A 13,936-nucleotide genomic window follows, 5' to 3' on the forward strand; every position below is an offset into this window, starting at 1 on the left:
TGTTTCTCTAGCTATTCTTATCTAGATTAAGAAAAAAAATGTTTCTTTGTTCCAGATTAAAATCTGCACCCTCTGTGCTGCGTGCCGCGGAGCTCCTTCAAGAGAAACCACATTACAAAAATGTCTCCAATGCCGCCATTTTGTAAAATTTTTCGATCAAACTTTGTAGTTTTGTATTTTAGTATATAAGTAATAACTTCCCAAATCAGAGTGATTGTTTCCCTTTTCCTTCTATACAAAAAAATTCTTTAAAAATCGTGTTTATTTTACGCGTGTACAGTGGTGTTACCCCTTAAATTAGAAAAATTCACTCCTTGTTGATGAAAGGGCTTATTTAGAAGCAATGGGGGAGATCGGCGACTTTCTAAGATCACACTAACTTTTGTAAACGTAAATATATATTTTTTATGCTATGGCGTTCATGGATTTTTGTACGTGGCCTTTCAATAATAGTCTTGAAGGTGATGCGGCTTGCACGAATTTTTCCAAAGGTTTCGATGAAGTCTGCCACTCAACCTTAATCTTCGACCTAATCGAATGATATTAGCACTGTCTTCAGGATCAGCCTTATATGGGTTCCGGGACGTAGAGATATTGAAGGATGTTGGAAGGCCGATGAGCTACCCAAAAAGAGTACTAATCTTCCACTTCTTGAAAACGGAGGCAACATTGGAATCCCTATGGCAACTTGCAAATTAAGGATAAAAAATAATATTCTCCAGGAGGCCAATAGATCATGGATAGAAGAAAGTACTTGTGGTACAACCAGGCTAATTTGGCCACAAATGGGTAAGAAAATATCAGGAGAATTACTTAACTTCTCAAGAGAGAACATCGCGAAGTTTGTGGCTTGTGTCATTGGTTGTTAGAAAGCACTCTTCTAGGCTAGGAGTAATTTCGCACGAATACTGCAGAAGTTGTAGAGACGAGGAAGGGGTAGAAACAATAGAGCACTTCCTTTGTAATTGTCCAGGCTTAGTTAGGAGTAGAGCAAGGTTGTTGGGAAATGCCATTTTGACTCTCCGAATAGTTCCGGCTGTTGGGATAAAACCTATTTTACGCTTCATAAGGGAGTCTAACTGAATTGGGAAATCTTAGAAATTGAAACTTTTGATTTGATATCGCATTTTTCGTCAAAGGAATCCACATGCTGCCTAAATTGTGGATAAAAGTTGTAGCTTCTAATAGCACAAATATACGTCTGCGACAGAAGAAAAGAGCCGGTTTTTTTCTTGTAATTTCAAGATATATTTCGGTTTGCTTTTTGATGCATAATAGTCCCACTCAAGGGCTATGACGCCAGTGCTAACTCAGGTTGGTGTCGTTCGAACTTTCCCGTAAACGCAAACAAACAAAAATGTATGAGAAGTACGCAAAGCTTTTTGAGGCGATATTTTTATGCAAGCATTCGAAAGGGCGAAAATTATCTTACGCCGCGGCTGCAAAAGTGATTAAAAATTTACAAAAGTTTGTTGTGATGTGGAATCAGCGGTATAAGGTGTACAAAAATGTTGATGACTTTTCCGAGCGCGGCTTAAAGCGAGTGACGACAAAAAAGCAGGATAAAGTGATCGTCCAACTTTTTAAGCGAGACCCTTCTTTGCGACTACGCCAAGCACGATCATTTCATGCTAAAAAGGGAATAGATGTGAGTATCAACACCATCGAACGACGACTGAAGGAGGCGAACATATCCTACCGTTCCACATCATCGAAACCACTACTCTCAGAAAACACACATTGAGAAACAACAAAAAAAGAAAATGGCGTCACAGTATTGCACTGGCCTTCTCTGTCCCCAGACGCCCACCACATTGAAAATGTGTGGGGAACTATGAAAACCCATCTTGCCGGAAAACCAGTCCATCATTTAAAGCAACTCGTGCGTCAAGTTCGCCAAATCTAGTGCTGTTTGTCGACGAGCTACGCAGAAAAGCTGATTCAAGGCATGAAGAAGATGCCAGGTTATACTCGACAACGAAAAAGAATATATGGCTTATTGAGTAATTGCGTTTCGCAGTTTTCTACATACTTTCATGTAAAAAAAACAAATTTAAATAAATTTCTTTTATACTTCATGAATAATCGCATTTCCTTTTTTCTGACACAGACTGTAACTTAGTTTTCATGGAAGCTTAGAGGTTCCTACTGTAAACGTCAGCGCGTTGGCACCAGTGATGACATTTTTCATCGTCCATGCTTACAATGTTTTCTAAGATATATTTAAAGATATTATTATTAAAGTCGGTGAAAAAATTATGTGGCAGCATATTTCTCTCACGGCTCTCAATATACGCAAAATATCGAGTGTTTTTTAAGAGCTTGAGAACTTACATAAAAAATATAATATATATATATATATATATATATTGTAATTGGTACGTACACCGTTTTTGGGTGTTTGGCCGAGCTCCTCCTCCTATTTGTGGTAATTGCAGCTCCTTCCTTATTCCGAAAGAAATAACTAATGATGTCGCCAGTACTCTAAGAACTTCGCGAACAGATTTATTTTTATTTTTTTTCAAAGTATATCTCCAAAAATCTGAAGCGTTGATCTGGGCTTAATCGATTCGTGATGGCTTGCCAAACCTTATATGTATATAATTGGCGCGTATACCATTTTTAGGTGTTTGATGTTGTTCCACAAATGGAGGGACCTACAGTTCCAAGCGATCTCCAACGGCAGATATTTTTTGAGGAGCTTTTTCATGGCAAAAATACACTCGGAGGTTTGCCATTGCCCACCGAAGGGTGACCGCTATACCTTACTGAACAGAAATATTAACACAGTTTTTCATTGTCTAAGGAATGTAACCTGAAAATAGCAAACAGACTTGTGTGAAGACGCCGCTATAAAAATAAATTGCATGGGCGTGTCAGCAGAAATAACCGTTACAGTGGAAAATATCAAGGCACGTTTCTTTTTCGCAATGGACCATAAAAGCAAATACGAAAAAGCTTTTTTTCATCGTGAATAAAAAAGTCAAGAGTTCAATCAGCGGTATACAACAAAGACCTTAAGGGGTTATATACCTTGTGTTTTTCAAAAAAATCAAAATAAATTTTATTTCTTTATCGTAAAGTACAATCCCTTGAGAACATTTTCCAAAAATTTCATAGAGATCTGAGCAATAGATCGAAAGTTACAGCGTTTTAAATTGTGCGTCGTCACGTCCTGAGCGTACGGCCTCATGCGGCACTTGAAACTTTAAACGCGATTATCTCAAAAACGTGTTTTTCCAAAAATGCTTTTGCGGTGGACGCGATTGCAAAAAAAGTATTCAACCGATTTTTATAATTTTTTTTTTAAATTGTTCGTAATTGATGTCGCCTCTTAGTGAACGATCAACTTTTTATGTATAAATTTTTATTTTGCAGATATGAATTTTTTAATGCCAATTTTAGGACTGTAGAAGTGGAGTTTTTTAAAAACATGTTCCTATTTTCACAAAAATCAAAATATTTAATATATTGATCGTTCACTAAGAAGATATAACCCTATACTAATGAAATCTTTTCGATTTTTTGATTTCAATTGACTTGGTGGACTTGAATCGCGTCCACCGCAAGCCTCTTCCAAAAAAAGGGTCTTGGGGGAAAACGCCATAACTCCGCCATTTTTAAATATTTTTACACAAACAAAGCCTTTTTTTTTCTTTAAACATTGTAATATCCAATAATAAAAACTTTTATACAATAAAATTATTGCTACATATCTTTAAAAAAAACCCAACTTTCGCTAATTTCACCGGACCACAAGGTATATAACCCCTTAAAGCACGGCGGGGGTAACTTGAAAGTTTGGAGATCATTTTCTTGGAATGGGGTGGGCCTAATAGTGAGAATAAATGATAATATAGATAATACAAAATAAAAGGGAGTCATATTCCTTCGAGTCCATACCACGAAACAGGATATTTACGCATGATAACTACCCCAAACATGCAGCGAAAGTTATGAAGAATGACAAAATGGAATACTGAATTGCGAAGCTCAAATAACCGACCTTAATTCCATTGAAAATTTGTGGAACGATATTGATGTTAAGGCTTAGGTTGGCCAAAAAAATTGAAAAATGCCAAAGTACTCCTCAAGCACTTTCAAATTTTCCATTTGTTTTTTTTTTTTTGCTTTAAAAATTCATTTACAACCTAAAGAATATCTTTTCAATGTTTTTAGCTTAATTGGAAGTCTAAAAAGTGTACCACTAGACTCAGAAGGTAAGACTTTCGCAGACACGTACGATGGATATCGAGTGAAGAGACAAGCGCGGCGTTCATTGATTCAACAAGAAGGCCTCTGTTGAGGGAACTGAACAAAAAAAAGAAATACAGATACTTTGCATGATTTCTTCGAAGAAGAAGGCTTGTTTTATTGTCCTGGTATGGCAGATTAAGCTTGGGTAACTTTAAATTGCTTTTAACTCTACTTTATAAGAACGAAAACACTTTAATCGCGTTTTTCTCGAAATACATTTTTTCCGCGCTGTCGCATATAACTCAAAAAGTAATCAAGATATCAACTTCAATTTTTTCAGGGATATTCTTTAACGTATTGGCCTTTGCATGTTACTCAAATTTTATATTAATTGTGACTAAAAATATTGTTTTGATTTGATTTGTTCATTTGTTTATAAACAATTTTAATTTTTTTCTTTTTCACTTCAAATTTTCATTTTTCTTCTTTTTTTCGTTAAAAATAAGTGCTAAGTGCCAAGCGGCATAACTTATTTTAATAAAAAATTTGTGTCTGGTTGATTTCAGTTGATTGCAAAAGGCTGTACATTCCACGGGGCCAATTAAATAAGCCAAGTTTGAGCAGCTGTAACACAGCCATTTAGTTTTTGTTTTTACTTCAAAAAAATTTTTGTATATCCATTTAAGCCCAAATATTAATATGTAATTTATTTTAAGATAACAAATACTCTGTTCAAGGTAGTAGTCTGGTGTAACGACCGAAATTTCAACTTTTTTCATGAAACTTTTTTAAAAAGAAAATAAAATGCGATCGTTTTAAAGTTTTTACATATTTTTATTAGTGTTTTGAAGCACGAGGGCGGGTCAATAAGTCCGTGACTTTATGTATTTCTGACCTCTTTACTGAGGAGAAAATGGACAAAACTGAATTTCGTGTGCTTATTAAGCCGATTCACCCTTAGAAACCCACTGCTTCGACTGTTGTTTGGTCTCTGGTGTGTGGTGATGGATCCATGTTTCGTCCACGGTTACAAAACGGCGCAAAAACTCCTCCATATTGCGATTAAACAACGCCAAACCTTCCCGTGAAGTTGTTACATGATTGCGTTTGTGGTCGACTGTGAATTACTGGGTAGTCTGATAAAGGTAGCTGTAAAACACAAACTAACTGACGCAGCACGTTCAAATTTTGACAGGAGTCAACTGACAGATGCCTGTTGACAGGAGCAGTATTTCGTTTTCAGTAAAGAGGTCAGAAATACAAAAAGTCACGGTCTCATTGATTCGCCCTCGTATATAAAAAAAAATTTTTTAAGTTAATTTTATATTAATTTGTTTAAAATTTTTTACGTCAAAGTGGAGTCCTTAAAAAAAAAAAGATGAGCTGGTTCGGGGAAACACACAGCCTTCCAAAGTCATCTGAAATACAAAATTCAAAGAGATTATTATTCTGTAGACTTTATTTTAGGTCCCGAACCTAAAATATACATAAAAATAAAAAAACAAAAACAAAATGGAGGACTTGTGAAAAAAGTTCTCAAAATCTAATTTTTTTCTTCATAATTTGTTTGAATTAAATAGTTTATTATTAAAAAATTAAATGTTTTAAAAGTCCAGGATCTAGATATGTGTGTCTAGAATAACGGGTTAAATTTTTAGCCAAATCGGTTGAATAGTTTTGAGTCAGAGATTCCCCGAAATTTCGAAAACATGGTTTTGAGAAAAACGCGTTTAAAGTTTCGACAACAGCTGCTGCTGGCGTGTCACACGCTTTTACACACACTACGGCGCGCTCTCTTATTTTAGCTATAACTTTAAAAATAATTAAAATTTCTGTCTGAAATTTGTATAGTACATATATTTTTAAGATGTTTTTCTTCCGAAAAATGTAAAAAAAAAATCGATTTTTTGAACCCGTCACACCGGGCTACTACCTTAAAAAAATATGATTGAAAAACTCGTTGTCTGGAGGAGCTGCCGCCCCCCTGGAATCCTTTGGAAAGATGTCAGCAGTTACAAAAAGTAATGAATACTCAAAAAATACTAATCAGGTAAGTAATTAAAAAAAAATGCCAATTTGAAATAACTAATTTCTATTTTTCTTGCTGATTGCTAAAAGTGCGCTATTTCAGTGGTCACTTCAAAACGTGCTAAATTCCGCTATTTCGAAACTCTTTTATTGAATTGTTATTTATTTATCTTCTTTTTTTTAATAATCTGTAATAAAAGCGCCGATTTTTGCAAAAATAACTGTTTTACTAGGTCGTCCAGTAAAAATAATCATCTTAATATGTTATTGTGGCGAAATTCACTGTTTTCCTGTCCATAGCCGTGCCTATAATCCCTCCACTTTGCCTTTCAATGTCCATTGCTAATTCCAACATTTAAAACTGTCTCACTCTTCGCATCGTTTTTAAAAGGCTTTCGGCGAACACTTAAAAATGTACTCACTCAGTGCTCACATAAACTGCACACACACATTCAAACACCCACGTCGTACTCAAATACAAACATAATGTTTGGTTCTCACCCTATAAAGGATACAAAGTACCGCACACCGACGCTGCAACATAATAAAAAGTGAATTTGCTCCAAATAACTCTTTTTCACATGTTTGCTGCGTTTTGTTGTTGCTGATGCTGTTAAGTAGGTCAGGGCCGTTGTGCTCATTGCAGCGTCTTTCAAACCCAATACCCGCTCACACACACACACACAAATGTTTGGTATGGTCTGTACTTCCGGCATCATTAGCTGAGAGAGCGAAGAGCGGAGACAAGCAGAAAATCTGAAAAAGCTTTGAGTTACCGCTGCACGGAGAGCGCACTGAGAGTACCGTATGAATAAATACAGCATATAGCTGTAAATTTAATATAATGCAGAGTTTACCGATTAACTCAAATTTTTTTTCAGCCACGCTGAAGTGGTAGCTGTAATTTTGTGAAGTTATGCTGGTGGAAACACGTGACCGGTATATTATTGAAAATGTTTTTGTTATTGCATAGACGCCGGTTGTCTTCGCTGAGTAATGATTTTCAGTAAATCAGGAATGACGAAATTGGAGGGCCAGAGTTACTGGCTATTTGGGGAGCAACAAACCAAAATCGTCGTGTAAGCGATTAAGGCGTGACTAGCGATTTGAAAACTTTATGGCGACTTTATACTTTGAGATTGCAGTAATCTGCAATGGGGCGGAAGCAAGTTTTCGGGGGTAATCTCTAAATTGCGCGGATTATTTACCACCGGTTTTGAAGTGTCATCGACACAAATACTTATTTTTAACTTAACCTCCTCGGTCCACTTGTGAGTAGCGTGGCAGTAAAGGAGCTTGTAAGGCAGTGAACTGGTGAACTGGTGAAAATGTTCTTTGAAGTAACCATTTATGTTCGTTTACAAGTTGTCAATATGATGGCCGGACGCCAATATCGAAAAGTAATCAGGTTAAGCGATAAAGGAACTTTAGGCGAGTTTCGAGATGTGCTGCTGTACGTTTGGGCACTGATGGTGCGTGAATAACGACATAGCAGGTCATAAAGTGTCGTTACCTTTGCGGGTGGATTTCCCCAAATAGTCTGCCGAAGATGAAGCGCAGATGAAGCGGCGCAGCGAAAGTTAAGGAGGGAGCCTGGTTTATAAGGTCAAAAAAATCAATTTTTTTTTTCGTTTTAAGCGATTCCTAATATATTTCAGAAAATTCACACAAAAGTTACAGAGCCTAATTCTCAATATTTCCGTAGATACAAAGCCAAAGGCAGACGAGCGTTAGGTAGTTACGCTGTGACCGGACAGCTGTAGTACAAACTTTATTTTCCTTTCTCGACTTTTCATTTTTATGATTTCTTTGAATTGGCGTACATGAATGAAAAAAAAAGAATGAACCTTTTGAAATTAATCATAACTTGTTCCCTTCAGTATTAGATTCTCTTCTATTTGAACTAACAAAATAGATAAAAAAAAATTTTTCAAGATTTTTATACCAAGTTGAAGTGAATTTTTTTTTATAGAAAGGCATTTTTTTCTTTAAAACCTCCAAAAAGTTGAAATTTTGGAATTCCTCTCAGTTTTCTTAGTTCATCTAGAATAAAAAATCATGATAATTAGAAATCCATTTGAATTTTTTGCTTTAGATAATAATTACGAGTCGTATCTTGTACGCCAGTTGGAAACTCCAGCGTAGCAGCGCTCCACTAATTTCTAAGTTTAACATTTTTTTCAACTTATTTTAACCAGTACAAAAATTGTTTACACTTTTTAAATGTTCATTAAAAGATAGAAAAAACTTTGCAGTGCTAAATTAATTTTTTTCTTAAAAAAAATATCGCAAAGAGATGGAATTTTTAGACCTCATAAACCAGGCTCGCCCCTTAAGCTGAGAGCAACTCAAATTCGTTCCCACGAGAGTTGGTCCTGCGTTACGTGAACGATGTTTATTTATTGGCGCCCCAAGACTGTCACTCTAGCAGCATTTCCCGTGCATGTATGGGGAATGCTTATGCTGCTACAACAACAACAACAACAACAGTAGCACACTTTTCGCTTGCGCATGAACTCCGGCATGATACTAACCATCTCTTCATTTGCCTCCTTTAGCTTGGCCCGTCACCGTCCAAATAGTTCGTTATAAAATGAAAATCTTATTTTATGCCTAAAAACTACATTAAATATTTTATTTGTTATTTTCGCTATTACGTAATATATAAAATTAATGTATATAAAAATATCAAAAATATAACATCGATATTAAAAAAAAAAACATGTTTGCCAAGATAAATACCTACAAATAAAACAGAGGAGCACAACATTAAAAAGTATTTAAAATAGTTCAGTTTAACGAAATACAACTGTGGTAGTAAAAACAGTTACAGAGCACCGACTAAATACCTCGAAGTTAATTATTTTTAAAAAGTTATTAAATTTTCCGTTAGAAATAGCACATTAGTATCATATGTTAGCATTTATAAAACAAACTTGTTAATCTTAAGTAGGTGGGTAGTGAACAGTGAAGTTGAACAGTTGAAACAATGAGATTTTATTTAAACGACCTAAACTTGCAACGCCACATTTACGCGTTGGCTAAGCTTATCAAAAATACTTATTGTGTACATATAGAGCATTTCCATACGTATTTGTATATACGTAAATTACTAAAAATTCTTGTGAGTTATTAAATATCCTTTGTGCGATTATTTTAGTTATTTGTATACGCATTTATAGTAAATTTTAAATTAATTTTTTCGTTAATATAAAATTCCGATGATTTTAGGCACTTTCGTGGTTTTCAAAGAGGACTACATGCCGAGTATTCAAAAATCGATATACCTTTACTGCATGGAAAAATATTCTTTCAGCACTTAAAAAATTAGCTTGGCATTTATATTGTAGAAAATGTGCGTAAATTTTTTTTTTGCTGCATTAAGGCAAAATTGTGCAGCGCTAGTTCCTTCAAAGGCAGTTCAACGCAATTCTCGTTAACGTTTCATCTTATCCAAAATCGGTATAACCATATCGAATTTCGGTCGCTTGCCGGCATCCTCATTCATGCAAATTGTAATCAGTTTAGCCATATGCGACGAAGTGCCGGGTGGTATTTTAACACGCAGACCCTCCAGGGCAATCTTCATGCCACATTCCATGGGCGACCATTCGGCAAAAGGCACTTCACGTGTAGTTAATTCCCACAAAATTATTGCAAAACTCCACATATCACACGCTTCCCAATTCCGTTCGGACGGCTTACGTTGCAATGCCTCGGGCGACATCCAAGCCGGCTGATAAATGCGTCCTTTCTCTTGGAACGAAAATTTCGCATCGCCCATATTAATACGTGCTGTAAGGTCATCATCGATCTGTGTTGGAAAATTACATTGGCGTTAAAAAACAAAATTGCAACTTATTTATAACAAAGCAATTGGCTTACCATGACGTGGTGACTGTTTAGATGATATGTGGGAATAATGCGTTCCAACGAATGCAGATATGCCATACCGCGCGCAATATCCAAGGCGCAACGCACTGCTTGCGCCGTATCCACAACAATACCAGTGGCGCGGTGCAGCAAATTAAAGAGCGAACCACGTGTCATAAACTGCGCAAGTTTGTTGAATACAATTAAGAAAAAAAAATTTTTAATTTCCATTACTTCGCAATAGTAAATATGCATTTGGTAGTGATTTGAATAATTCAGCACTGCTTCACTTACTTGGCTAATTGTAATTAGATTTGGCGGCTGATTGCAAGCCCCAATTATTGGCAATATATTCGGATGTGAGAAGATACGTAATTTCGGAAACTCCTCGTTAAAATCACGCGATATGCGCGCTGTACAATGGCGCACCGCTAGAATCTAATTTGAAAACCAAATTTTTTACATCAAATAAAGTTTAGATTAATGCACACGAACTGCCACACGCACACACACACCTTTGCAATAACATCATTCTTTTGCCAACGCCCGCGCCATGTCTCGCCAGACGGTGTTACAGCTATTTTCGATTGCAAATCTAGTTCGCCCAAATTTATGCCCTTAAAGCGGGAGAGTGTGGCATCGCGTGACCGGGTCTTGGTGCCCAACCAACTTTGCTCTTTGAAGCTTATTTTCTTGATGTCATGACCGTTGCGTTCTGCCAAATCATGCAGACGCTTTGACAAACTAGGCTTTGCTTTATCCAATGGCGTATCGTTGTCCTTGTTGGCGATGGAGACTATAGCTCCGGCATTCACCAAATCCTCGCAAATCAAATCGTAACCCCAAAAGCAGGCATAGTGGAGTGGTGTATTGCCATGTTCATTGACAGCATTCACATCCGATCGTTCACGTATTAGCTAAACGGTGAAAAATAATGCGATTGTAATTTTGCTGATGTAGTTCATGTGCATGCAAGCAAAACTCACCAGTTGCACTATATCGCGATGACCATGAGCAGCGGCTAGATGTAGGGGAATGTCGTCACCCATGTTGGTAGCATTAACGCGCGCACCACGTTGTATTAGAGTTTCCACCAATTTTGTGTGACCTTCTTTGGCACACCAGTGCAGAGGGCTAAAGCCATGATCGTCACTAGAAAAGAAGAGCATAGCTTTTTAATAAATATTACCAGAGAACGACCGAGCTTCGACTACGGCCATGTTGATACACAAAATTTCAATTCAGCGTGGCCAAAAAAAGTCAAACTTTGGCAGAAAATTTCAGAATTTTTTTTTTCTATCAATCTATGTTTAGTTTTTGATACATTTTTTCAAAACTGGTATCAGAACCAAAATATTTTTTTTTGTATTGCATTTAAATATCATCTACTCCTCCATCGAGTGTAGTTAGTGAGCAAATATTCAGTGCTGCAAGGCAGTTCTATACGCTCCTAATCAGCTCCCCAAGCAAATCGTTTCCACGACAGTCGGTTCTACGTAACCGAAACGACCCGGATTTATATTCGGCCAAGGACTGTCACTTTAGCAGCACTCCCCAAACATTTAAGGGGAATTTTTATACTGCTACAACAACAACAACGACAAGCCAATGTTTTTACATTACAAAATAAAATTACTCAACTATGAGTATTAAATTATTACTGTAAAAAATTCTTATTTATTATTTTTATAAACATAAGTGGATTGGCTTTCCATTGCTACCACTTTAAATTTTCCAATAATGTCTAAGTGCGTGGATCGAATTTAAAAATTATAACACACAAATATAGTCACTATATCAGCCTTTTGATTTATCGTACTTTTTATAAATTACCATTAAGATTTAATAGCAATATTTATCGTTAAAAATGCTTCATTTTTGCAGAAGCCTGAAAAAATGTCCTATTACAGACGCATATTTTACTTAAGGGGGGAAGCTGGTCTAGAGCGCAAAAAATGGGCATATTTTATGAATTTATTTTGACTCAACAAAGGAATCAATCGAAAATCTGTGAAATAGGTTTAATAATATAGCTTTCATGGTACAAATACAAAATTTTTCGTCTGAATTAATTTCAAAATGGCCGCTGTCCAGCAGTTCTCCTAAGGCGCCTTTTTTTCTAGTGGGTCCATTGCCGAAGACGTAAACTCCTTAATTTTTGTCCTGGATCAAAAAATAAAATTTTTTTAGTTTCTATATAACAACAGAAAGAGACGTACGTAGGATTTTTTCGATATTTTGTTTTTTCGCGAAATGGTGCACGTTTGAACAAAAAGTTACAATTTTCACTATAAAGAACGACATAAAATTGTTGATTAAAAAAAAAACTATGTAATATAAATAAAAAATCCTACGTACGTCTCCGGAGAAAGGTATTTCGAATGTATTGTCAAAATTTCGTAAGAATCGGTAAAGATTTGTTCGAGTTATGTCTTCGGCCAGTTTAAAAAAAGTGATTTCGAGAAAAACGCGTTTAAAGTTGTAAATAGCGTTCGGGGCATACCTGCGAGGCACTGCCGTCGAATGAAAAATTTGGGCATTTAGACATTTTTGCTGGCATCCCTCATTTGGTATATTATTTCTAAGACCCTAAAGCACCTTTTAAGACAAAAAAAAATTTTTCGATTTTTTCAAAATTCTAGACCAGCTTCCCCCCTTAAATACAAACACAGAAAAGTAACAATATTCATTTATATTATTAATTCAAGATTTGAATTAAAGCTATTTTTACTCAATAATACTACGAATTTTATTAAAATTCTATTATTACAAATGTTTTTCTAAACGTTTGTAATACCGTGCAAAATAAATTTGTGGGCCGAACTGTCAAAGGAACGATAATGAGAAAAGAATAATATGCGAAAATTTCAGGAATTTACAATTTATGCCGCCCTCACTAACTCACCTGGAGTTTTTTTTTTTTTTTTTGAAATATATTCATCTTTAAAAAATTACAAACACATTGATCAGTTGCGATATATTAAATCACATTTGAACATCGATCTGTCCCTGAATCTGACTTGTTGCTCTTGTTTCTTTCATATTATTATTGTTTGTGTAGTTGTGCTGTTTCATATGCAAATGCTGATACAAATTTTCAAAGCAATTAAGAATTCACTATGACGTCACTCATAATTTCGTACACACCCTTGTACAACGCACGCCAAATGCACAAATGATGGACTCTTTGTGAAGGTAATTGTACAACCACTTACGACATTTTAAATCCCTAATTGTTTTCTTACCCTAAATTCATATCATTGCCCGTATCTTCCAGCCAAAGGCGCACTTGTATCGAGTTTCCCTCACGACACCAATGAAATATATCCTCCATATTCGTGCTTTTTCTGACTTAAGCAACTAAATGTCGAGTGTATTGCGTAATTTAACTGCACAAAATGCTAATTTGATATTAAATTTAAGCTAAAACATTAATTTTGCACTAAATTCCAAAAGAAAATCAGCAGATTGAATGCAGAACTCGAAAAATTTCTTCAGCAAGAAACTGTCAATTGTGTTGTGTGCTGTGTTATTATTGATGGTTTGAGTATCTGCTAAGAAGTGTTGATTAACAATAGTTCTGTTCAAGTACGCGATAATGGGGCCCACACTCACTGACGTTATCGTAGTGCCTGCCTGTTGACCGTGAGATATACAAAACTTGAGCCCGTAGAAAACAATTGCTTTCGTTTAGACAATATAACATATTTACACAATACATCGGTTTGTGTGTGTTTGTGTTTGGTTGTATTGACACAATGTTGCCATTGATATTTTTTCTGACAACTTTCACACACATCTGTGGTATCAGTTACAATTTTCATTGTTTCATAAACCA

The 13,936-nt window shown here is 35.7% G+C and overlaps 1 protein-coding gene across 1 annotated transcript; it reads right to left on the reverse strand.

Moving 5' to 3' along the window:
* Positions 1-9,634: 9,634 nt before the first annotated feature.
* Positions 9,635-13,624, reverse strand: LOC129241650 (integrin-linked protein kinase). Its single transcript, XM_054878093.1, has 6 exons — positions 13,344-13,624; positions 11,085-11,250; positions 10,614-11,015; positions 10,393-10,536; positions 10,111-10,278; positions 9,635-10,039 (listed from the first exon to the last, which is right to left on the reverse strand). Exons 1-6 carry the CDS (start codon positions 13,430-13,432, stop codon positions 9,662-9,664), a joined length of 1,347 nt encoding a protein of 448 aa, XP_054734068.1. The 5' UTR covers positions 13,433-13,624; the 3' UTR covers positions 9,635-9,661.
* Between the last annotated feature and the right edge of the window lie 312 nt (positions 13,625-13,936).

The sequence above is a fragment of the Anastrepha obliqua genome, chromosome 3 (genome assembly GCF_027943255.1).
Source record: "Anastrepha obliqua isolate idAnaObli1 chromosome 3, idAnaObli1_1.0, whole genome shotgun sequence".
Taxonomy (NCBI): Eukaryota; Metazoa; Arthropoda; class Insecta; order Diptera; family Tephritidae; genus Anastrepha; species Anastrepha obliqua.